Source organism: Somniosus microcephalus, chromosome 22 (genome assembly GCF_052327205.1).
Source record: "Somniosus microcephalus isolate GS21.2 chromosome 22, FLI_Smic_1.0, whole genome shotgun sequence".
Classification (NCBI taxonomy): Eukaryota; Metazoa; Chordata; class Chondrichthyes; order Squaliformes; family Somniosidae; genus Somniosus; species Somniosus microcephalus.
Window position 1 is genome coordinate 20,435,099 of NC_141008.1, and position 25,047 is coordinate 20,460,145.

At 47.5% G+C, this 25,047-nt stretch overlaps 1 protein-coding gene across 3 annotated transcripts in view; it reads right to left on the reverse strand.

The window, feature by feature from the left end:
* tmem120aa (transmembrane protein 120Aa) overlaps positions 1-24,169 on the reverse strand; it is a 39,344-nt gene extending 15,175 nt beyond the window's left edge. Inside the window, exons 1-10 of one of the 3 annotated variants that reach the window (XM_085964267.1) lie at positions 24,012-24,168; positions 17,149-17,267; positions 15,660-15,776; positions 14,071-14,130; positions 13,879-13,974; positions 9,047-9,136; positions 6,264-6,329; positions 4,895-4,956; positions 2,722-2,814; positions 1,530-1,594 (exon numbers count right to left, since the gene is read on the reverse strand). In XM_085964267.1, coding sequence (XP_085820393.1) covers positions 1,530-1,594; positions 2,722-2,814; positions 4,895-4,956; positions 6,264-6,329; positions 9,047-9,136; positions 13,879-13,974; positions 14,071-14,130; positions 15,660-15,776; positions 17,149-17,267; positions 24,012-24,074 — 831 coding nt within the window. In that variant the 5' untranslated portion in view covers positions 24,075-24,168. Of the gene's footprint in view, positions 1-1,529; positions 1,595-2,721; positions 2,815-4,894; positions 4,957-6,263; positions 6,330-9,046; positions 9,137-13,878; positions 13,975-14,070; positions 14,131-15,659; positions 15,777-17,148; positions 17,268-24,011 lie in introns of all 3 variants that reach the window. The other 2 variants (XM_085964268.1, XM_085964269.1) reach the window with 2 other exon arrangements.
* Positions 24,170-25,047: the final 878 nt, after the last annotated feature.

Genomic DNA, 25,047 nt, shown 5'->3' on the forward strand with positions numbered 1-25,047 from the left:
GTGGCAGCGTGAAGGGTGCGGCCCGCATTCATAGAAATTCATGGAACAGAAGGAGGCCATTTGGCCCATCGTGTCTGTGCCAGCCGAAAAAGAGCTATCCAGCCTAATCCCACTTTCCATTATTGGTCCGTAGCCTTGTAGGTTACGGCACTTCAAGTGCACATCCAAGTACTTTTTAAATGCGATGAGGGTTTCTGCCTCTACCACCCTTTCAGGCAGTGAGTTCCAGACCCCCACCATCCTCTGGGTGAAAAAGTTCTCCTCAACTCCCCTCTAATCCTTCTACCAATTACTTTAAATCTATGCCCCTTGGTTATTGACCCCTCTGCTAAGGGAAATAGGTCCTTCCTATCCACTCTATCTAGGCCCCTCATAATTTTATACACCTCAATTAGGTCTCCCCTCAGCCTCCTCTGTTCTAAAGAAAACAACCCCAGCCTATCCAATCTTTCCTCATAGCTAAAATTCTCCAGTCCTGGCAACATCCTCGTAAATCTCCTCTCTACCCTCTCTAGTGCAATCACATCCTTCCTGCAATGTGGTGACCAGAACTGCACGCAGTACTCTAGCTGTGGCCTAACTAGTGTTTTATACAGTTGAAGCATAACCTCACTTGTATATTCTATGCCTCGGCTAATAAAGGCAAGTATCCCGTTTGCCTTCTTAACCACCTTATCTACCTGTCCTGCTACCTTCAGGGATCTGTGGACATGCACTCCAAGGTCTCTCTGTTCCTCTACACTTCTCAGTACCTACCATTTATTGTGTATTCCCTTGCCTTGTTCGCCCTCCCCAAATGCATTACCTCACACTTCTCCGGACTGAATTCCATTTGCCACTTTTCTGCCCACCTGACGAGTCCATTAATAACTTCCTGCAGTCTAGAACTTTCTTCCTCACTATCAACCACACGGTCAATTTTTGTATCATCTGCAAACTTCTTAATCATGCCCCCTACATTGATATATACCACAAAAAGCAAGGGACCTAGTACTGAGCCCTGAGGAACCCTACCCACACACTCTGTTGAGTTGCTGAGGGACATCACTGGAAGTCCAGATCAGAGGCTAAAGTATCTCACTTTGGGCCTGCATTTGGCTTTTGTCCCCTATAATTTCCTCCCGTGTTTCTTATCTCCTCTCAAAGCTCTTGACTCTGACTGGGATACATTTTTACAGAGCCTTCTGCTACCTTGTCCAAGTGGTCATTCTCTGCGTACAAGACTAGGTGATGAATGTTGGTAGGGAATGTGACTATGGAGCCATCAAGAGTCCAATGCTATCTCACCCTATGCGCACACTTTCCGGCACTGGTCACCAGGTACTGGTCACCTTGGTTGATTTTTCCTGTCCATAGCCTGGGGCTCGAAGGCTAATTTTACTGCCACCAACACTGCCCCAGCTGGTTCAAAGCCAGCCGGGAATTGGACTAGGGACCTTGGCTCCGGACAAGACACAACACCAAATATTGCAAATAACAACAGGAAACGCTGGAAAAACTCAGCAGGCCAAATATTGCAAATGACTTACGTGACCAAAGAACAAGAACGGGAGGAGAAAGGTGAGACCTCTCCACATCCACGACTGGAAACCTTCTGTAAATACAAAACCCCAATCCACGGTTAGTCCGGGCTGGGGGTAAGGCCATTGCAAAGACCTGCTGCTCACCGAGAAGTTTTCCACATAACACGTTCGATGTTGGATTCAGCTTATCTGAATGTGGTCATTGTTTTAAAGAAAAACACATTTTGATCAAACTGCCTCGTTCTCATAGATCACCACGGAGACGGTGGCCAATAAAATGTCCAATCTGGACATTTAATAGCAAACCAGCTCCTGACTCTGGATCAGAAAGTACAAACTCTTCAAAGTATGTACAGGGAGTGGCAGGTACTTCGCCCATAATCAGCCCTTCAGTGGGGTAAGGAACAAGGAGTGACATTGCCTCTGTACAGTCTTCGCTGTTTTCAGAAGTCTGGATTATACCAGCACTCGACGTTTGTGCATTTGACACCGTCCAAATTTAGCTTTGAAGATCCGCAAATCCAGGTTAACTTTCAGGCAGGTTCAAAAATGGAAATAGTTTCTAAAAGCGAATCCAGTTTCTAAAAGCGAATCCATTTTCCAACGATGGTTTGCTTAATATCGACTGGCGTATTTAGCTTATTGAAAAAGTTAAAGCCTGTGAGCACATGTAGATACTGTATATACACCTCATGTATTGGATATGGGATGAGGTGGCACCCAGAACTAAGATTTAACAGCACAGTACAAGTGTTAACCGTGATGGTTAGATTATCACTCAGTAATTACCATCCAAGATGGGACACACAGACTGTTCAGATGCTGTTTATCTAAAGGGACTAAGTGGGAATGTCGTGAGGAAATCAATGAAATCATTCGCAATGCTCCGGGAGTTTTCACACACATGTGAAGTTGTCACCCACACTCATTAACTTTATCTAAACAACCTACACACATGTAAATCGTTCAAGATTAATTAACCACTAAAATTCTTCTTTTTAATTAGTTTGAGATAAATTAATGCAGAAAATGAAATGGGTAGAAACACCAACCAGAGAGCAAGTAATAACTTAGAATTTACAGCACAGAAACAGGCCATTCGGCCCAGCCGGTCTGTGCTGGTGTGTATGCTCCACACCAGCCTCCTCCCACTGCTGCTCAGCAAACACTATCATCAATTAGTGATAAGTAGACTCACCTACAGTCAGGGCCATGTTGTGACTCTCCCCCAGGGCTCGGAGTCTGTACAGGCAGCCACTCTGATAGTAGTACTGCAGGAACTGTACAAAGCCTGCACAATACAAGCACAGTCAGTGGGTCAGGGCTCCGCGCGGCCAAAAAAACAGACAGCAACCTCTTTGTAAACCTCTCGCTGCAAACTGTACGGGTTTTAACGGGTCCCTGTTGTACTACTGAACCGTGAGGAAGAGTGGGAGACTTGTCACCGAGTTTCTTTTAACACAGTGAGATTTGTGTGTAGCCGTAATGTGATAACAGAAAAGATCGTCAGTCCGTACACAGCCAGTGAGGTACTTTTGGAGTGTAGTCACTGTTGTAATGTAGGAAACGCGGCAGCCAATTTGCGCACAGCAACCTCCCACAAACAGCAATGTGATAATGACCAGATAATCTGTAGTTTTGTTAGTGATGTTGGTGAGATAAATGTTGGCCAGGGCCCCGGGGAGAACTCCCCTGCTCTTCTTCACAGTAGTACTGTGGGATCTTTTACATTCACCTGAGAGGGCAGGCCTCGGTTTAACATCCCCATTCTAACTGAACCCCGACGGAGGAGGGGGAGTAACATACATTGTGTGAGACCACGCGGCTCAAAAAAAAATGACTGAAATTTCTATACCGCCTTATCGCATCTCTCAGTAACATCCCATAAGTTGCTGTGATGTGCACGGGGACGTAGGGAAAGGTAGCATACATGTTGGCGCACAGCAACATCCCACAACAAGATTGTTGCTGCAGTACAGAAAGGATATTGCAGCTATTGAAATGATACAGAAGAGAGCAACCAGGATGATTGAGGGGATGGAGGGATTGGATTATGAGGAGCGATTACGTAAATTGGGCGGGTTCTTGCTGGAAAAGGGAAGGTTGAGAGGTGATAGGATTGCTATTATTAGGAGTCTAAAAGGACTAGATAATGTAGACCATGACAAGCTGTTTCATCGTGTCCAGAACAGTAGAACCAGGAGGCACGGCCTGCGCTTGAAGGGGAGAAAATGCAATATTTCAGTGAGCGAGCAGTCAATCTATGGCACAGGCTCCCTGGGGAGATGGTGGAAGCAGTTAGGATTGATTTATTCAAATGCAAATTAGATAAGATTTCTTTCAAAAAATAACATTTTGGGATACTGGATATGAGTAATTTGAGACATGACGTGGTAAGTGCAGCGTGCTCGGGAGCTCTCCCCCACTGGGGCTTTCCCCTTGGTCTGTTGTAGACTAATTGATAGAGATTAATTGCCATGATTAGTCAACAACTCCATTATCGTCCTACCAAGTCAAACTAGATGGACTGTGGTCTAGCAATTCCCATGTTCCAATGTCCCAAATGAATGACCATCTGTTTCTGGTGACAGTGGTGGGAGAAGCAAGGTGGCCCAGGACACTGGGAGAACTCCCTGCTCTTTAATCTCCCCGCCAGCGGACCAACGGGTCCTTGAATTAGTCCCATCTGAATGAACGGTGTCTCTGACAAGGCGGCACTCATCCTGGAGTGAGTGAGGCGCAGCACCTTCTGACCTCGAGGCCAGAGTCGTGCCGCCCGAGACAAGCGGATATGGTCATCTACAGTCGTGTTGGTGCACAGCAGAGGTGACTACCCTTACAGCACTGACTCCTTCAACAGATAGCTGCCGATTCAATGCTGGCTGCACCGTCACTCAGGTCATGGAGGGGAGTTTAATTCGCTCTCAGTTGGGCCCCTTCGCAGAAGTGAAGCAAAATGATCTATTTTTTTTTAAAAATCTGGGCTGAGTTGGGGCAGTCAGTCCAGTTCACAGGAGACACAGGACTGTATCGAACTGGAAAGTAACGGGAAACCTCAAGTCAAAGAGTTGAGAGAGTGAGGGATGCAGATAAACGTCACACTGGCCGGGGATAGAATAGATGGAACTTTACTCTGTGTCCAGCCACACTCTACCTAACCTGGGAGCAGCAGCCCAAAACAGTCCTCACTTTGACGAGTTAAAAAAAAGAGCCTTAGCTCTTAAGAAGTGATTGTGAAGAAGTCAGACATCTTGTACCCCTGGGTGAGAGGGTGGGTGGTTCGGGGGGAAAGAGCAGAAGAGGCCTTGCAATTAATTAAAATACATTTTTAAAAAGAGAGAGGAAGTAATATGAACATGGAATGTACTTACTCTGATACATGGAAAATGAGAGAAACTGGTTTCGAAATAGCTGGTACATTTGCGAGTCGGGCCTAAAAAAATAAAGTCTAATCAGTAATTTTGCAGACAATGGGTATGTCAATGCCAACAAGGCACAGGCTGTGCCTGGGCATCTACCGGAACCCTGCTGCCAATGAGGGAAGGTTGTTCTGCTGTTTATGGGTTAAACAGATTTAGTAAAGGTCCGCCAAGCTCCACATCCCATCAGAGCAGAATAGCAGATATTACAGCAACTGCATCCAGGACCCAGAGCACAAACACTCCCGTCTCCCGAGGGATCAGCTCTTTTCCTCCCCGACCCTTCTGAGGACGGTGGTTCTCTGTTGGAGTAACAGTAACACAAGAGCCAGCTGCCCATCCACACGGCAAAGGAAGAAAGAGAGTGAACAAAAGAGTGAGAAAGCAGGAGAGTGAGAAAGAGTTAGAGAGAAAGAAAAAGAGAGCGAGAAGGAGTTAGAAATAAAGTAAGAAAAAGAGAGAAAGAGACAGAGGAATAAGAAAAACAGAGAAAGCGAAAAAAAGAATGAACTACATTTATTTAACTGCTTTCACTGTTTGCTCATTTTGCAAGTTTCAGCTGACTAAAGTACAGATTGTGGCGAATGTGTAACAAATCATTGTTCAAGGTCAGAGAGCATGTAGAGCCCGGTCTCATTTCCCAGTGTCACTGTGCAGGAGGAAGGGTCAAGAGTGGCCTCTCCACACAGAGCACTGACACCGAGGGGTGAATGTTGTCAGTTCAAGCTGCCGGCGGGAGCCTCACCCCTTGTGAAAGTGCAGACCGAGCTGAGAGATGTCAACGTGGGGAAATCAGACTCTCCCAATACTGGAGCCCTGTGATAGTTCAAGACAACCAGGGAGGTACAGCACAGAGTATAGTCCCAGCACATTCCCACAGCCCCCTCCGCACACTCCCAGCACACTCCCGCAGCCCCCTCCCCCCAGCACACTCCTGCAGCCCCCTCATCACACTCCCGCAGCCCCAGCACACTCCCGCAGCCTCCTCCCCAGCACACTCCCGCAGCCCCCTTTCCCCAGCACACTCCCGCAGCCCCCTCTCCCCAGCACACTCCCGCAGCCCCCTCATCACACTCCCGCAGCCCCAGCACACTCCCAGAGGGGGGGGGGGGGCAGAGGAGAGGGGGGGGGGAGAGGGGGGTGGAGGGGGGGATATAAAGAGACACATCAAGGTTCACAGCTTAAAAAAGAATAGGAACCGAAACACAGAAACAAGCGCTGCAGACAGAAGAAAAAACATTAAAGAGCGGTGGGCTATTAAACAACCCTTCCCAATCTCACTACATCACACTGTGTCCTGGATTAATGAGACTGTACTCACCAGGTCAACATGACTCCTGACAGGAAGGCCGAAACATAATGATGCATTACCCACCAGCCTTTAATCCTGAGGAAATTGGAGAAACGTTAATTAATGTTCAGCAAAATAAAAATCTATCAACATATTAAGCTTGCACTCGACAGCTGCTCAGCGGGGAAAGAAACTGCCCACTGCAGCTTAAGCTAAGCTGTGCAGAACAAGAGGTTCCAGCTTCGATTCCAAGTCTCAATTTGTTGATCTCAGAAGGCAGAAGAGATGATACACTTGGGCCTAGAAATTGGGTATAGCCCCGCTTGGGGCGTTAGAATTGGCGCAGCGCAAAGTTTATAGTCAGACGCAACTTATCGCCGCCTGGCGCGATATTGGGTTGCATCGCCCCTAAAGGGGATTGAGGCGCGAATTCAGGCGTTACACGGGACTCCTAAGGCGCTAAACTTCTGGCGCAACCCAATATCGGAGTGGACGGGCGCAGCGCAGGTGCTCTGAATTACTGATGACCCCGAGACTTCCAGGCGCCGGCCAGCTCTTAAAGGGGTGGGTCAGTCAGCTTCAGCATCCACACTCTGCGCCTTGCAGGCCTCAGAATCGGCGCAGGCCCTTCTCTGGTGCTAAAAACTTGGACCAGATGGAGAAGGTGAGACAGAGAGCAGAGCGCTTCACCAATGAGGCTCTGGAGCAATTGGTGGCCGCAGTGGAGCGCCAGCGAGATGTTCTCTACCCAGACAATGGCAGGAGGCCGAATCATAAGGACTACCGACGAGCTTGGAGGGATGTATGCCAGAGGGTCAACTCCAGCAGCATGGTGACCAGGAGCCCTGTCCAATGCAGAAAGAAATTCAACGACCTCACTCGGGTCGTGAGGGTGGGTGTTGTTTCTGCAAACTTCTGCATCCCTTCATTTGCACCTGACTTTATGGCTACAGGGTGGCCTGTGCCCCATTGGTCATCTGCCAGCAAGCACCCATGGCCCTTTCTGGGCACACACATGCACATTTGACTCAAGGCATCATGTAAGGGCTCTTGCACCATGGGGGGCATGAGATGATCACTCAGGGCATCAGGTAACATAACTTCCCCTCCTTTCCCCTGCAGCCCAAGCTGGCGAGGATTGGCAAAGACCAGCTTCGCACCGGTGGAGGACCTCCACAAGTGGTCACTCTCACGGATCTCGAGGAGAGAGTCCACCAGATTCTTGGAGGACGTCGGAGTGGTCCTGTAACCACTGCAGCTGCCGACCCCATTGTCGACAGCGATGGTAAGGTTCTCACCTTTTACAACTGTCTCCTTCCACTTGTTCCCCCCGCCAGCATGCTTTCTCACTGTGGACCCATGTCATAGCCTTGCCGCAATCTGGCATCCCTTGCTGCCAAGCTGTCCTTTTGCTAAAGCCACTCTTCCACCTCCCTGCTTTCAGATGCTGCATCACCAGCTCGGGAGCCGGGCCCTCAAGCTGCCAGTGCCAGTGCCTCCAAAGGCTCAATGAGAAAAGTACTGTCCAACAGAAGGTCAGCAACTCTCTCCAGCAACGATCAGAATGGCCAGCCCGAATGGCTGCAGCTTTTATACTAGTGCTGTCCCCTTTAAATAGCGCCCCCCGAGTCCGAGAAGGGCCTGGGAACGCTCCATCCAACTGTCACTAATAGTGCCAGGCGGAAAGGTTGCGGGCGCTACCGAATATCCGGTCCGGGGCGCCAAAAAGGCGTTGCACACTGAAATGACGTCATGATCTGCCTGTGCCCGCGGGCACGTGCAAAGAGTTAGCGCCGGCGCTAAAAGGATATTCAATATGGGAGGTGGCGCTATATTCACTGCGCCCGCCCGAAAATTGGGTAACGCCCCAATTCTTGGGCTCTTTAGGCGCTAATCGCTGGCGCTACCAACCAAATTTCTAGGCCTTGGAGTCAGTGCCCTGGCCTTAAGGGGGGCAGGGGATGAAGAAACAGTTAGGGTCACTGAAAACATACCAGGCTTATCGATCACAGCCCAGTGAGCTTTGAACCAGTTCTACAGAAGGCCAGTGGAGCCAAGAAAAACTATCTTTGCTGGAAATTGCATGCGTTTGCACGCCAGTTGAGAATAGCACTGAGCTGGGCTGTGTGATGCCTCCACAGTCAAGTTGCTAATACCGTCTAGGCTCTCAGAGAGAGACTAGCTACACCAGCAAAGTATGGGCAGTCAGTGGAACCGGACCCCAGCGAGAGTCATCGCCTTTAGAGAATCAGGCAGGGGGACCAGAGATTTAAAAAAAATCTTTATACAGTCTGAGGTTATTTCATTACTATTCTGCCTTTTTCCTTGAGGCAGTTATGTTTTGCATAAGGGAGACCAGGAGCAATGCACCTGGGTGTGTGTGTGTGTGGGAATGTGTGGAAATGTGCGTGGGGATAGGTCTGAGATTCATAGGAGACAGAGAGAAGTTCAAAAATAATTGGGTGGTGCCAAGAGTGGGTTTTGAAAGGTAAAGAGTTCTCGTGTTCCGAGGTCCAAGGAGAGAATGAGTTTGAGGAGACAGTGTAACAAGTCTTGATTTCAACATAGTGAGAATGGTAAGGAAGTGGGAAAGCTTTCGGGACGGTGTATTTGCAGTTTAGGAGAAACAAGAGAGGAAAATTCAGAGGCACATAGCAACATCGATAATCTGGAGACAAGCCAGGTTATGATGGCGTCATTGGAGACTAGAGGTGAGGAAGGGATCTATTGAAGAATACCATTTTCTTGTACAGTGCCCAGGAGTGAGAGGGGTGAGAGAATTTGCTGGGTTTTCCCCGTGTCCCACCCCTTACCTGGATCCATTATTGATGAGGATGCTCTCTCGGATCGTGAGTGTGCAGTAGTACCACACCAACAGGAAGTTGAACAAGGAATCTACCACCCTGCACAAGAATAAATAAAACCAGAGACTAAGGAGTTAAACTCCAACAGTGTACCCAGAACATCGTAATCACCAACAAGCTGAATGTACAACAGAGTTCAATAGAACTGTAGGATTAATGAACAATAGTCTGAATCACAGCGACTCTGATGCATAGCATCAGAACATGATTTACACCTGTACAAACCCACCTGTCAGAGCAATGGTACGTAACCCAATAGATACCAGGCCTCTCTCCATAGCTCTGCAAGTTTATCCAGAGAATAGCTGAGCCAGGAAGGGCCCAGGTCTGATCCCGGTCTGCACTGAGTTAGCTAAGCTCAGCTGTAGTGATAAGAACATAAGAAATAGGAGCAGGAGTTGGCCATTTGGCCCCTCGAGCCTGTTCCGCCATTCAATAAGATCATGGCTGATCTTCCACCTCATCTCCACTTTCCTACACTTACCCCATATCCCTTGATTCTCTTAATATCCAAAAATCTATCGATCTGTGTCTTGAATATACTCGACGACTGAGCCTCCACAGCCCTCTGGGGTAGAGAATTCCAAAGAGTCACCACCCTCTGAGTGAAGAAATTTCTCCTCATCTCAGTCCTAAATGGCCGACCCCTTATTCTGAGATTGTGACCCCTGGTTCTAGACTCCCCAGCCAGGGGAAAACATCCTCCCTGCATCTACCCTGTCAAGCCTTGTAAGAATTTTGTATGTTTCAATAAGATCACCTCTCATTCTTTTAAACTCTAGAGAATATAGGCCTAGTCTACTTAATCTCTCCTCATAGGACAATCCCCCCATCCCAGGAATCAGTCTAGTGAACCTTTGTTGCACTCCCTCTATGGCAAGTATATCCTTCCTTAGGTAAGGAGACAAAAACTGTACACAGTACTCCAGGTGTGGTCTCACCAGGGCTCTATATAATTGCAGTAAGACGTCTTTACTCTTATACTCAAATCCTCTTGTAACAAAGGCCAACATACCATTTGCTTTCCTAATTGTTTGCTGTACCTGCATGTTAACTGTCAGTGATTTGTGTACAAGGACACCCAGGTCCCTCTGAACACCAACATTTCCCAATCTCTCACCATTTAAAAAATACTCTGCATTTCTATTTTTCCCACCAAAGTGGATAACTTCACATTTCTCCACATTATATTCCATTTGTCATGTTCTTGCCCACTCACTTAGCCTGTCTATATCCCCTTGAAGCCTCTTTGCATCCTCCTCACAATTTACATTCCCACCCAGCTTTGTATCATCAGCAAACTTGGATATATTACACTTGGTCCCCTCATCCAAATCATTGATGTAGATTGTGAATAGCTGAGGCCCAAGCACTGATCCTTGTGGTACCCCACTAGTTACAGCCTGCCAACCTGAAAATTACCCATTTATTCCTACTCTCTGTAATCTGTCTACGGTATTAACCAATCCTCAATCCATGTTAGTATATTACCTCTGTTCAGTCCGTAAGGATGACCCCGAGCTTCCGGTCACCTGTCATTTTAATTCACCGCCCCATTCCCACTCAGACCTCACTGTACTTGGGCTCTTGCATTGTTCCACGGAAGCTCAGCGTAAGCTCGAGGAACAGCACCTCGTCTTCCGATTAGGCAATATCGAGTTCAACAATTTCAGATCATAACCTCGGCCCCCATTACATTTTTTATCCACACCTTTGTTTTGGCCCTTCCCCCCTTTTTTTCTCTCCCACATGGCAGCTGTCTCCCATTCTGCCAGCGCATTTCACACCTAATCTAGAGCCGTCTTTTGTCTCCACTAGTCCCATCACCATCTCGTCTCGTTTTGAATACCTCTTAATGTCTCTTCACTTCTCTTTTGTTCTCTCCCAGCCTGGCCTCTTAATCTATTTCATTCCCTGTGCTTTTCCAGTCTTGACAAAGGGTTTTGACCCAAAACGTTGACTCTATTTTCTCTCCACGGATGTTGCCTGGCCTGCTGAGTTTTTCCAGCATTTTCTGTTGTTATTTAGTATATTACAGGTTGAGTGTCCAAAATCCAGAGTTCTGGAATCCCGAATGTTCCAGAATCCAGACTCCGGGACTATTGGCGGCAGGGTCGTCCGGAATCCGTAAAATGTTCCGGAATCCGGACACCCTGTCAAACCGTTTCCGCCGCCAGCCGGGTGACGTCCAAAAACCGGAAATATCGCAACCTGGGCCCAGGCATTTCTGGACGCGGAACAGGTTTCTGATGTCTGAAGTCCGGAAACGCCCGAGCCCAGGTTGCAATATTTCCGGACTTCGGACATCAGAAACACGTTCCGAAGTCCGGAAAAACACGAAAACCGGCGCAGCCTCGGTCCCGAGGTTGCCGGATTCAGGACGCTCAACCTGTACTCCCAGTCCCATGAGCCCTAATTTTGTTTAATAATCTCTTGTGTGGCACCTTATCGAATGTCTTCTGAAAATCCAAATACACCACATCCACTGGTTCCCCCTCATCTATTCTGCTAGTTACAACCTCAAAAAACTCTAACAGATTTGTCAAATACGATTTCCCTTTCATAAATCCATGTTGAATCTGCCCAATCCTATTATTATTTTCTAAGTGCCCTGTTACCACGTCCTTAATAATAGATTCTAGCATTTTCCCTACTACTGATATCAGACTAACTGGTCTGTAGTTCCCCGTTTTCTCTCTCCCTCCTTTCTTAAATAGTGGGGTTATATCTGCTACCTTCCAATCTATGGGAACTCTTCCAGACTCCATGGAATTTTGGAAAAGACAACCAATGCATCCACTATCTCTATAGCCATCTCTTTTAAAACCCTAGGATGTAGGTTATCAGGTCCAGGGGATTTATTGGCTTTCAGTCCCGTTAATTTCTCCAGTACTATTTTTTTACTAATACTAATTTCTTTCAGTTCCTCATTCTCGCTAGACCCTTGGTTCTCCACTATTTTCTGGAAGTTTTTTGCGTCTTCCGTGAAGAGAGACACAAAGGATTTGTTTAATTTCTCTGCCATTTCCTTATTCCCCATTATAATTTCTCCTGTCTCAGCCTGTAAGGGACCCACGTTTACTTTTGCTAATCTTTTCCTCTTGTATACCTATAGAAGTTTTTACAGTCTGTTTTTATGTCTCTCGCTAGTTTACTCTCATATTCTATTTTCCCTTTCTTTATCAATTTCTTGGTCCTCCTTTGCAGAATTCTAAAATCCTCCCACTCCTCAGGCTTACTGCTCTTTTTGGCAACATTATAAGCCTCTTTATTTGATCTAATACTATCTTTAACTTCTCTTGCTAGCCACGGTTGGACCACTTTTCCCGTGGGGTTTTTGTGCCTTAAAGGAATGTATACTTGTAGTAAATTATGTATTAATTCTTTAAATGTTAGTCATTGCTTGTCTACCATCATATCTTTTACTGTAGTTTCCCAATCTACCTTAGCCAACTCGCCCCTCATACCTACATTGTGATGGCAGGGGTACTACAATTGGCCTCAGTACCAAGGAATTAGGGAGGCAAAAATCTGCCTAAGTTTCCACACTTAGGTACGATTCAAATTGCGTTGTGTGCATTGGGTGAGGACAGGATCTGGCTCAACTGCGATGCTCCTTGAAGTCAAACGGCACTCACTGTCGTGGCTCTCACATGATTAATGGCCATTTGAGTGAGGTACTCAAAAGGCAAATGCTCCCCATGGAACTGTACCCAATAACTGTTGAACACCTCCAGTTTGCGGGTGGGGGGGGGGGGGGGAAGAAGGGAGACAAATCTGTGAATAAAACTGTAGGAATAAGAAACATTGCAGACATCTGGGAATGACTTCACGCCTGTAATCCCAGCTCAGGGTTCAGACAATGGCAGAGAAACTGTTCACTCAAACCCTTCAAACAGATTCTTGCCTGCAAATCACCCCCATGTATCCATTCTAATCTAAGTAAATGCTAATCCATTGAGAAACAAGAAAGAAGCAAGAGCCTGCATTTATATAGCGCCTTTCACGACCTGAGGACATCCCAAAATACTTTACAGCCAATTAATGTACTGTTGTAATGTGGGAAACGCGGCAGCCAAGTTGTGCACAACAAGGTCTCACAAACAGCAATGAGATGATGAACAGTGATGTTGGTGCAGGGATAAATATTGATCAGGACACTAGGGAGAACTCCCCTGCTCTTCTTCAAAATAGTGCCTTGGGATCCACCCGAGAGGCCAGAGGGGGTCTCGGTTTAACATCTCATCCGAAAGACGGCACCTCCGGCAGTGCAGCACTCCCTCAGCACTGCACTGGAGTGTCAGCTTGGATTATGTGCTCAAGTCGCTGGAGTGGGACTTGAACCCACAACTTTCTGACTCAGAGATGAGAGTGCTACCCACTGAGCCACAGCTGACACCTATTGGACTTGTAACCAACAAAAGCTACTAGTCATTAATAATATATGAAACTAATCCAATATTGTAGAAACGTGAAAATGTGCCTACATCCTACAACGTTCCTCATTAGTTGTCAAATGTCTGCAACAAAAAGTCAAATATGGCCGTGAGCAAGCAATAGTATCAGGCCCTATCTGGTAGATCAGATACAATTCTGTGGTCACTGCTTTAAGTGCACTGGTCTCAGTTTGGGGGACCTGTTTGAAGCCCAGCTCTTGTGTCTCTCATGCTCAATGGAGAATATCAGCTACCTGTCGCAGCTCCACTGGTAGGGGGGAGGTATTGAGAAGGGGGCATCTCGCCACCTGTCAGAACAATGGCATATCCCAACCAACATCTCACCTGGAGTTTAGCAAGAACCTGCAGGTGAAGGAGACCAGGAGGAGGATGATGGTCAGATACAGCTTGAACTTCTCGTACTCATCCTTGTAGGCAAACCTGCAACGTGGAAAAAGTGGAGACGGTCACGTGGAAGGCTTAAAGGGACAGAACGTTTCCATCAGAGTCCAGGTCTGGGCCCAAGCGAATACTTACTTGGCCTGTTTGCTGAGCAGAGTCACATTGACATTTCCCAGAACCAGACTTAAGTACAACCTGTAACAGAAGAAGAAGATCAATGTACTGCCAGAAGCCAGAGCAGAAACCCAGCCCCACTGATGGGTGACGAAACACTTAGTAGTTAGATCAGTTATATTAGCTTTCAAACCAATAATGCACCGTGTGGATAAAACATTCATGGCATATGCCAATATACGTGGGCCCCCGAGAGCTGCTGGGTAAACTCCAGGCAATCTTTAACCCAACCTGCCAACTGTCTACCAGGGCCCCCACCCTGTGACTGCAGGGGGACCTTTTACACTGAAAAAAGGGTAGAACCGCCGATCGTTAAATGCTTCAGTGGCAGATCACCCTCTGTTAGCGCTGGGAGCAACAGATCAGTGGGCTGCATCGCATGGAAGGAAACTGGGCGGGAAGGACTACCCGCCCGGACTGAGTGTCCAATTTCCCAGCTGTTTAAATTAACGGGTGGCAGACTCCATTGTGGGCGTGCGATCCTTCCCGCCCAATTATCCTCTGCATGCTGGGGCCAGGCGATTCTTTACGCCCAAGCTCAAGAAGAGGAAGCTTTGCCATTAAATCTGTGTAAGAAAAACACACAAAAATGTAATCCGAGCCCATTATGTGTTCATCCGCGAACTTCACCGATCGCAATGTTTAACTTCATTCTTTTCCCTCCAAATTGGATGTAGTTGAAATTTCCAATAAAAATAGTTTCAATTGGCTGATAATCTGCTTTATAGAATCATAGAATGGTTACAGCACTGAAGGAAGCCATTCGGCCCGTCGAGCCCGTGCCGGCTCTCTGCAAGAGCACTTCAGCTAGTCCCACTCCCCCGCCCTTTCCCCGTAGCCCTGCAAATTTTTTTCCTTCAAGTACTTATCCAACTCCCTGTTGAAGGACACGATTGAATCTGCCTCCACCACCTTTTCAGGCAGTGTATTCCAGATCCTAACCACTCACTGCATAAAAAAGTTTTTCCTCATGTCGCCTTTGATTCTTTTGCCAATCACCTTAAATCTGTGTCCTCTGGTTCTTGATCCTTCTGCCAATGGGAACAGTTTCTCTCTATCTACTCTGTCTAGACCCCTCATGATTTTGAACACCTCGATCAAATCTCCTCTCAACCTTCTCTGCTCTAAGGAGAACAACCCCAGCTTCTCCAGTCTATCCACGTAACTGAAGTCCCTCATCACCTTTAAAGGAAAGTTTTCCAACCAATCGAAATCCCAGAATCTGAACATAGAAACATAGAAGATAGGAGCAGGAGTAGGCCATTCGGCCCCTCGAGCCTGCTCCGCATTTGATGAGATCATGGCTGATCATCCAAATTCAGTACCCTGTTCCTGCCTTCTCCCCATATCCCTTGATCCCTTGTACATGAATGTATTAAAGGTGCACCCAGATCAATCTCTGACAAGCAAAGAGGCATCCAGGAAGTAAGTGCTGCTACGATGAGGAAACTGATTGTTAGTGCCCATAGCCCCATGGTGTCTGGAGGAGTAAACTCATCCATGGCGCTCGAATGGTTAAGCCAATAAGGGCACTCGTAGCGATTGCTTACCCGTTTTTCTTCGGGAGAAAAGCTTCCATTTCAAAGAAGATGTTTTGTCTTTCCTTCATCAGTTCCTGGATGAAGCCAGTGTCTCTCAGTTGCTCATCACTCTCTAACGACTGACATCTGTGAGGGTAGGAATCGCATCAGGAGTCAACATCACGAACACTGCCCCATTCCCCACCACAGTGCTATAGAGCCAACTGAGACTGCACTGTAGTGTGTCAGTTTGGCTAAGTTGGTAGCACTCTGGCCTCTTAGTCATAAGGTTGTGGGTTCAAGCCCCACTCCCAGACTTGAGCACACAATCTAAACTGACACTTCAGTGCAGTACTGAGGGAGTGCTGTATTGCCAAAGGTGCCGTCTTTTGGATGAGATGTTAAACCATGGCATAGTCTTCCCTCTCAAGTGGAGATAAAAGATTCCTGCCCAACATTTATCCCTCAACCAACACGAAAATTATTGGCTCTGTTTCCCTAAGTTACTACAATGATTTAAAAGTCCAGAAATTCGGGTCTCCACGGGTGAGTACGCATGGGGTACTCACCCGTAAGCCCAATGGAAGTGCCGGTTTCCCACATGCACTGCGCATGCACGAGAAACCGGCACTTCCGTTCCCCTGAACGAAGGGGTTCAGAGTTCGAACGCGTGCGCAGGAGAGGCAGCGCGTGCACATCGAACTTCGTTTTTTTTTGCAGGTTTTCCCGGGAGGGTAAGTCTCCAGAAGTTACACATATAAAAAGCAGGCGTAAAGGTAAGTGGTGAATTAATTAAAATTAAAACATTTTTTCCACAGGTTTATTATTTTTAAATACTTTAAAGCAAGGCAAGTTTATTTTTAGCCCCGTTAGAAAATAAAATAATTTTTTTCAAAAATTTAAATTATTGTTTAAAATAGTTATTTCATGTAATTTATAGTTTATTTAAAAAATGTGATTTAAAAAAAAATTATTTGAAGATTTAGTGATGTTTTGGGGCCGTAGTATTTATAAGTTTTGACAGCCCTTCCTGTCATACTTATGAATGAAGCATTCCCTGCTCCGATTGGCTCCCCATGGCCCACGTGATCTCAGGGGACGCATCGAACTAACTGCGCCCCTGGATTACGAGAGCACTGCGCGCCGGCAGTTGGAGCAGGCCCAGGATCGGAATCCCACGGGGGCCCACAGCTCAACGGCCGGTGCGCTAGGTAAGTGCAGGTCGGGGGCTTACACCCGCGGGAAGCCCCCGACCCGAATTTCTGGGCTAAAGTATTTAATTGGCTGTAAAGAAGTATTTAATTGGCTGTAAAGTGCTTTGGGACATCCTGAGGATGTGAAAGACACTATATAAATGCAAGTTCCTTTTGACTTCATTTCATTTCTTTTCTTTCTTTCATACCCCCCCCCTTCCCCACTGGGTGAAGACAAGTGCGATGGCATTACCTGAAGAAGCAGAGTGAGTGGGGACACTTCAGAAATAACTTCAACAGACCAATCTGCTGAAAATAATATTTACCTGTTAAGACTTTTGGAGAGTTCCCCGTATTTCTTCTTCTGTCGTTCAATGGAACTGAGGCAGGAATTCTGGAGTTTGACCATCTCTTCTAACTGTTGCTTGTAATGCTTGTGTGTTTCCTGAGGAGCAGAACCAGAAAAGGTGTAAATATTGATGCAGACTCACCAGGCACACAATAGCTATTTTGACTCGCAGATTAACAATTATTATAGGGGTTGTAAAATGCAAGTTTTCTTGTGGACCTACAACCCTCCGAGATCTCGGTGCTCCTCCAAACCCCGATTTCCTTCGCCCCCACCATTGGCGGCAGTACCTTCAACTGCATAGGACCTAGGCTCTGGAATTCCCTCCCTAAACCTCTCCGCCTCTCTCTTATCCTTTGATGCTCCTTAAAACCTACCTCTTTGACCAAGCTTTTGGAAACCTGTCCTAATAGCTTATGTGGATCAATGTCAAATTTAGTTTGATAATCGCTCCAGTGAAGCGCCTTGGGACATTTTTACCACATTTTCGGTGCAATATAAATGCAAGTTGTTGTTCGACGTTGCTGTAATGCTGGCAAGAGATCAGCGATCTCTCAGCTTTATCTTTTGCAGTACCTCGGTGCATGTTCAGTCCAGACAGCAATAGGAAACAGGCGGATGTGTAATACCTTACCCCATTCCTTTTCATAAATCTTCGAAACTCTTTGGACACAAACTGTGGTCCGTTATCAGAGCAAATCTGCTCTGGCAAGCCGTTCCTGGCAAAAATGGTCCGTAGGACTGCAATAGTTTTCTCCGTGGTGGTGGAGGACATTTTAATCACCTCAGGCCATTTCGAGTGCGCATCCACGGCTATTAAAAACATTGAGTCCATGAATGGACCAGCAAAATCAATATGCACCCGTTGCCATGGGGATGAGGGCCACTCCCATGGGTGTAGAGGGGCATGTGGTGGTGCATTTTGGACCTTCTGGCATCCTGAGCAGCTCTTTGTCAGGTCCTCGATTTGCTGATCGATCCCCGGCCACCACACATAAGCCCTAGCAAGGCTTTTCATTTTTACCCCTCCCAGATGAACTTCATGAAGCTCATTAAGCACTCTCTCCCTTAACTTGGGTGGAATTACCACTCGGGATCCACACATCAAGGTCCCCTGGCATACTGACAGCTGTTCTCTTCTGGATGAGAATGCTGGCAACAGTGAGTCGCCATGTGCTGGCCATCCCTTCACCATCAAATCATATACCCGAGACAGTGTCGGGTCATTTTGGGTCTCCTTCTCTATACCAGCGTTAGTTACTGGCAAGCATTCAATTATAGTCGAATGGAATATTTCGACAGGATCCACTGCTGGTGCTTCCTCTGCAGTAGGCAGTGGCAGGCGTGATAGCCCATCAGCGTTTCCATGCTGTTTCGTGCCCTTATACTCGATTTCATATTGGTGCGCCCCTAGAAAAAGGGACCATCTTTGTAGCCGTTGCGCAGTCATCACCGGAACGCCATTCTTTGGATTAAAGATGGAGACAAGTGGTTGGTGGTCAGTCAGCAAGGTGAACGTCTGCCCGTGCAGATAGTGATTGAACTTTTTCACTCCCCACACTAGGCTGAGGGCCTCCCTGTCAATCTGGGTGTAGTTACGCTCGGCTGAGGTTAGTGACCGAGACGCAAAGGCTACTGGCCTCTCTGAGCTGTCTGGGAATTTGTGCGACAGCACCGCTCCAATGCCATAGGGTGATGCATCACATGCCAACCGAATTGGTAGAGCTGGGTTGAAATGAGCCAACACCTCTTTTGATGTGATCAATGCTTTGCTCTTCTGGAAAGCTTGTTTACATTCGTCACTCCACTGCCATGGTACCCCCGTTTGCAGTAGGGTGTTCAGTGGGTGTAGTACGGTAGACAAATTCGGCAAGAACTTATGGTAGTAGTTCACCAGCTCGAGGAACGACCTCAGTTGTGACACATTTTCCGGTGCTGGAGCCTTGACTACTGCCTCAATCTTTTCAGGGGACTTATGTAACTCCTCTTTATCAATAACATGGCCACAATACGAGATCTGCTTCTGGAAAAACTCGCATTTGTGGCGATTAGCTCGGAGCCCATATTCCTTCAATCTAGTGAGCACCTGCTCCAGGTTGGCGAGGTGATCACTGTCATTTTCGCCTGTGACCAGGATGTCGTCCAAATAACACTGGGTCCCTGGAATCCCTTGCAGGACTTGTTCCATTGCCCTTTGCCAAATAGCCAGAGCTGATGCTACCCCCGAACACCAGCCGGTTGTATTGGTAGAGACCTTTATGAGTGTTGATCGTGAGGTACTGTTTCGAGGCTTCTTCTACCTCCATTTGCAGGTATGCCTGGGCCAGATCAATCTTAGTGAAGCGTTTCCCTCCAGATAGCGAGGCAAAAATATCTTCAATCCGCGGAAGCGGATATTGTACAGTGTGAAGGACTGGGTTCACTGTCACCTCAAAGTCCCCACAGATGCAAACCTTCTTTGGTTCCTCAGGCGTATTACTCAACGACCTCTTCATTACACGAACGATGGGTGTAGCCCACTCGCTCCAGTCCACTTTGGACAGTACTCCTGAACGTTCCAAACCTTCCAGCTCTGCTTCGACGGCTGGGCGGATCGCATAAGGTACCGGTCTGGCCTTTTAAAAACTTTGGGCTTGCATTTTCCTCTATTTTGATTGTCACTGTTATGCCTTTTAGTGTTCCGAGTCCCTGCTGGAACACTTCTTGTGCGTCAGTTAGCATTTTTGACAGTCGTCCAGGTGTGACGTCGTCATCCTTTTTGGCATCTACAGTCAGTGCTCGTATGGAATGCCAATCTAGCTGTATCTTCCGGATCCATTCACGTCCTAGTAGTGGTGGTCCTCCATCTGGCAATACATATAGGTCCATTTTTGGTGTTTCCTTGCCGTTATATATAACGTTCACCCTTATTTTTCCTTTGGGGTAGACTTTTTGCCCCATGTACGTCTTCAAGACAATCTTTGTATCTCTCAAGGGTATATGTGAGAATAGCCACTTGTAGTCCCTTCGGTTTATGACTGTTAGGGCTGATCCTGTGTCCAATTCCATTTTCACTTGGACTCCTGCTATCTTGAGCGTGACCCAGATAGTTTGATGATCCTCCGTTTTGACCACATTATGTAGTTTCAGACAACCCAGCTCCTTGCTTCCGGAGTCTGTATCACTCTTCTGTTCGTCTGAACTACTCTCCGTCACCTTATGTACCTTCTTGTACTTCTCCTGTGGAGATTTCTTGCTGCTGGTTTTCTTTCCCGACCTGCAGACTCTTGCTATGTGTCCTACTTTTCCACACTGTCTGCACACTTTGTCCTTGAACCAGCAATCATTATGGTTGTGTGTTGTTCTGCCGCAGCGATAGCACTTCACTGTTCCGTATGACATTTCATTTGTGCCATATTCTTGCGGTCTCCGTTGTATCTCTGCAGCGCCCCGTGCTGCTGCTTCGTGTGATACTGCAATGCTGAAAGCCTTGTCCAGCGTAAGATCCTTTTCTGATATAAGCCGTTTCTGGGTTCCTTCACTTTGAAGCCCACACACAAACTTGTCCCTTAAAGTATCTGCTAGTCCCGTTCCAAACTGGCAGTGTTTCGATAGCTTGCGCAGTTCCGTTAAATACTCAGCATTACTTTCATCTTTATGCTGGTTCCTTTTGTGAAACTTATATCTTTCTGCTATCAGCAGCGGTGTGGGGTTTAAGTGGTCCTGTAGGATTGACACTATGTTTTCAAAATCCTTTTCTACTGGCTTCTCTGGGGTTACTAGGTTTCGTAGTAAGCCATACGTTTTTGCACCCATTGAATTCAACAATACCAGCGCTTTCTTGTCATCTGGCACTTCATTCGCCTTGCAGTATACTTCTATGCGTTCGACATATGTCGTCCAATCTTCGACTTCATTGTCGAACGCTGTGATACTGCCACTCTTCGGCATTTTTGGGTGTGGTTAGACTGGCTTAAAATGGCATCTCCCGCACTTTCCTTTCTTCCCCGCTGCGGCTTAAAATGGCGTCTCCCGCGCTTTCCTTTCTTCCCCGCTGCGGCTTAAAATGGCATCTCCCGCGCTGCTGCCAACGCCGCTCTCGGCGGTCCTCGTGGCAATGGCAGCGCCTTGTGTTTTCCTGCGCGCTTCTCTCCCCCGTTGACGCTGCTCGGCCCTTGAACACCGGCTGCGCTCGGCTCTCTCTCGTCTCTCTCCCCGTTGACGCCGCTCGGTCCTGAACACCGGCTGCGCCCTGTGCGCTCTGCCCTCTCTCTCTCCCCCGTCGACGCTGCTCGGCCTTTTCCTGTGCCGCTCGGTCGGCTCTAGCCGCCGCTGTCCGGGAAGGGTCTGCGCAGTACCTGTTGCCAGCCTGTTTTGCTGGACCACCGTGACTGGAAAGCCAAGCCTGGCTCTCAACAGCCTCCCCTGCGATGCTCAAATCTCCGCTGGATGACTGGGCGGTTGCCCGTGGTCGACGTCCGTGCTTCTGGACTCGACCTCCTTCCACTGTTCTCCAGGAGCGAATCCCTGGGAGATGATGCAGAGTTGCAGGTAGGTTCGAATCTGCGTCGTTGCCAATGTTATATCCGTGTATCTTAATGTTGTGCCCTTCAATAATCAGACAACAGACTGCAGGGAACGATCAACAGGTGTTTACTGAAGGAGGGTTACTCTAGAACTAAGTGTACAGATCACTACTCGGGCTTATATACAGGTGTGGTCACTGCCGGTACTACAGTATACAGGAGCTGTAAAAAGTAGTTCTCTCCCTTAAGGTATATATACATTACATACATTACAGGAATCACTGTCGGAATGTAGGGAAACAGAGCAGACAATTTTTTGTGTTTGTTGAGGGATAAATGTTGGCCAGGACACCGGGAGTGCCATGGAATCTTTTACATCCACTTGAGAGGGAAGAAAGAGGTTTGGTTTAACATCTCATCTAAAAGACTGCATCTCCGACAGTGCAGCCCTCCCTCAGTACTGCGCTGAACTGCCAGTCTACATTATGTGCTCAAGTCTCTTCCGACTCAGGAGGTGAGAGTGCTACCACTGAGCCACCTGACATTTATGATTTAACTTACATCTAAACAACCTGCAGTGCACAAGTTTAAATGGTGGTCATTATTAGTGCCCTATACACAATGGGCTCACTTGCGCAAAGATCATCCATTTACTCAGTATGAATGGGCACACTCTCAAATTTCCTGTCTCATAAAGACCTGGATGGGACACAACTTCCTGCAGCTGAATATTGGTAAGACCAAAGACATCCACCTCAGCACCCTTGTGCCTCTAGCCTAGATTCTATCAGCATTTCTGGCTGCCATCTCGGAGTTTAGAGGTGCAGAGTTTTAACATCCTCCTCGATCTCGAGCTCAGCTTCCTGCCCAATGGTCCTCTGTTACCAAAACTGCTTTCTTCCATCTCTGCAAAAATACTAGGGCTGTTATACTGCTCAAATTTACTGGTACTGGGTACTAGGAAATGTTTGAGCTCTAAGAAAAAGCACAGAGATGTGGGATGTTAGCACATTTTCCCATTTCGAGCACTCCCTGGTCAAGTAAAGCACAGTCAGCTGCACGGTAAAGCTATCCCTGGTTTGTCCCAACAACATGTCTTCGGTCCTACTTCAGAAGGACAGTCCTTACAATGACAGTTCTGATATTTTCCATTTCCCATGTCAACCATCCTTGTGACCCGAGTAAGATTGCCAACTTAGTCAGTCAGAGAAAGTTGTGGCTTCAAGCTACATTCCAAGACTTGAGCACGTGATCTAGGCTGACACTTCAGCGCAGTACCGAGTGAGAGCTACATGATCCGACTTGTTCTGGTGAATGTAAAAGATTCCATGGCACTTTTTCCAAAGTTCTGCCGGTGTCCTGGACAACATTTCTCCCTCGCTACCAGCCAAAACAGATTAACTGGTCACTTATCTTCTACCTCATCTCCCACTTTCCTGCACTATCCCCATATCCCTTGATTCCCTTAATATTCAAAAATCTATCGCTCTCAGTCTTGAATATACTCAGCGACTGAGCCTCCACAGCCCTCTGGGGTAGAGAATTCCAAGAATCACCACCCTCTGAGTGAAGAAATTTCTCCTGATCTCAGTCCTGAATGGCCCCCCAATAATAATTTATTCTTCCCCAATAATAATTTATATTGATATAAGTACATAAGACATGATCTTAAAGTAGTTATTGAATGCTTTTATTGCGTCAGTTACAGGATTGGTAAGACCTAATCCAAAGATTTACGTTTCTGTGCATTTTTAGTTATTTTAGATAAAATTTCATATAGAAAGGGACAAAGTCCGAGTCGGCCATCAACATAGTAAAAACAACTCAACTGTTACAACAGTGACTGCACTCCAAAAAGTACTTCATTGGCTGTGAAGCGCTTTGGGACGTCCTGAGGTCGTGGAGGGCGGTATATAAATGCAAGACTTTCTTTTACATATTGAATTAAGACAAGTTTGAAAGTTTTAAAAAAAAATGTTAATTTTTAAATGCATTATACAGATTGGAGGAAATGGCGTTAGTGCAGTGTACATTTAGAACAGGAAGTAGTGAGGAATTGAAGGATTGTTTTCCCTTTAAAGGACGGGACACGTTGCAGATTGCAAGCCAGACTCTGCCCTTTGCTCGGGCCAACGCGCTCACGCCAACCTGTTGCAAATCAGCAGGGCTCCAGACTGACAGCCGCGCCGGCCAATCAGAAGGCAGAGCTGAGCGCTGGGCGGCAGCAGCCCGCCAATGGGAGACAGGCGAGGGGCGGGACCTGTGACTCACTGATGCCGAACCCCCCCGCGGGCGCTGAAGCGGCTCGGCCCGGGGACAGGGGGATGAAGCTCACCTGTAACAGCTGATAATCTTTGTCCAGTACTTCCCACTCCTCCCAACACTCCGGGAAAGACATGCTGCTCCCCGCCGGAGTCCGACTCCCAGCCCGGGATCCGGTTGCGCCTATTTTTCTAACAGTAGCGCTACATCAAAACAAAAGCACGCTTCCGGGTAAGGACGGGGCGACCAATCAGCGCCGCAGGGAGGGCGAGTCCCCGCCTTCTTTTTGTTGCACCCAATGGGCCCGCGAGGAGAACAATCGCCGCCGGCCCCGCCTCCGACCACGTCTGCCAATCGGCTGCAGGCGTGAGAGTGTCAGTTTCAGGGCTGTGGCATTTCCCGGCTCCGGGGCTTCGCTCGGGTCTCGCCTGCTGCCGACATCACAATGGGAACTGGGCAAGTCAACCCGCCCGCCTACCCCTACTCCAGCCCGCATCTGGACCCATTAGAGAAGAAAAAGAAAGACTTGCATTTATATAGCGACTTGCACCACCACAGCGTGCCCCAAAGCGCTTTACAGCCAATCAACTACTTTTGAAGTGCAATCACTGTTGTAGGAAACGGGGCAGCCAATTCGGGCACAGCAAGGTCCCACAAACAGCAATGTGACAAAGAGTAGCTAAACTGGTTTTAGTGATGTTGGATGGGGGATAAGTATTGGCCGGGACACTGGAAGAACTCCCCTGCTCTTCTTCGAAATAGTGCCATGGGATCTTTCACGTCCACTTGAGAGGGCAGACAGGGCCTCAGTTTAATGCGTCATCCGAAAGACAGCACCTCCGACAGTGCAGCATTCCCTCGGTACTGCACTGAAATGTCAACCCAGATTGCATACTGAAGTCTGTGGATTGAGGCTTGGAACCCACAACCTTCTGACTCAGAGGTGAGACTGCTGCCTCTGAAGGCTGGCACAAACTAATGGGGTACAACACCACCAGTATGTGCTTAGTCAATAAACCACTTTCCTTCAAAAGAGATGGGGATTGCCTCATAATTGGCATTAATAAACCCTCTGAAGTTTCTATTTTCAGTGAACCATTATCAATAGA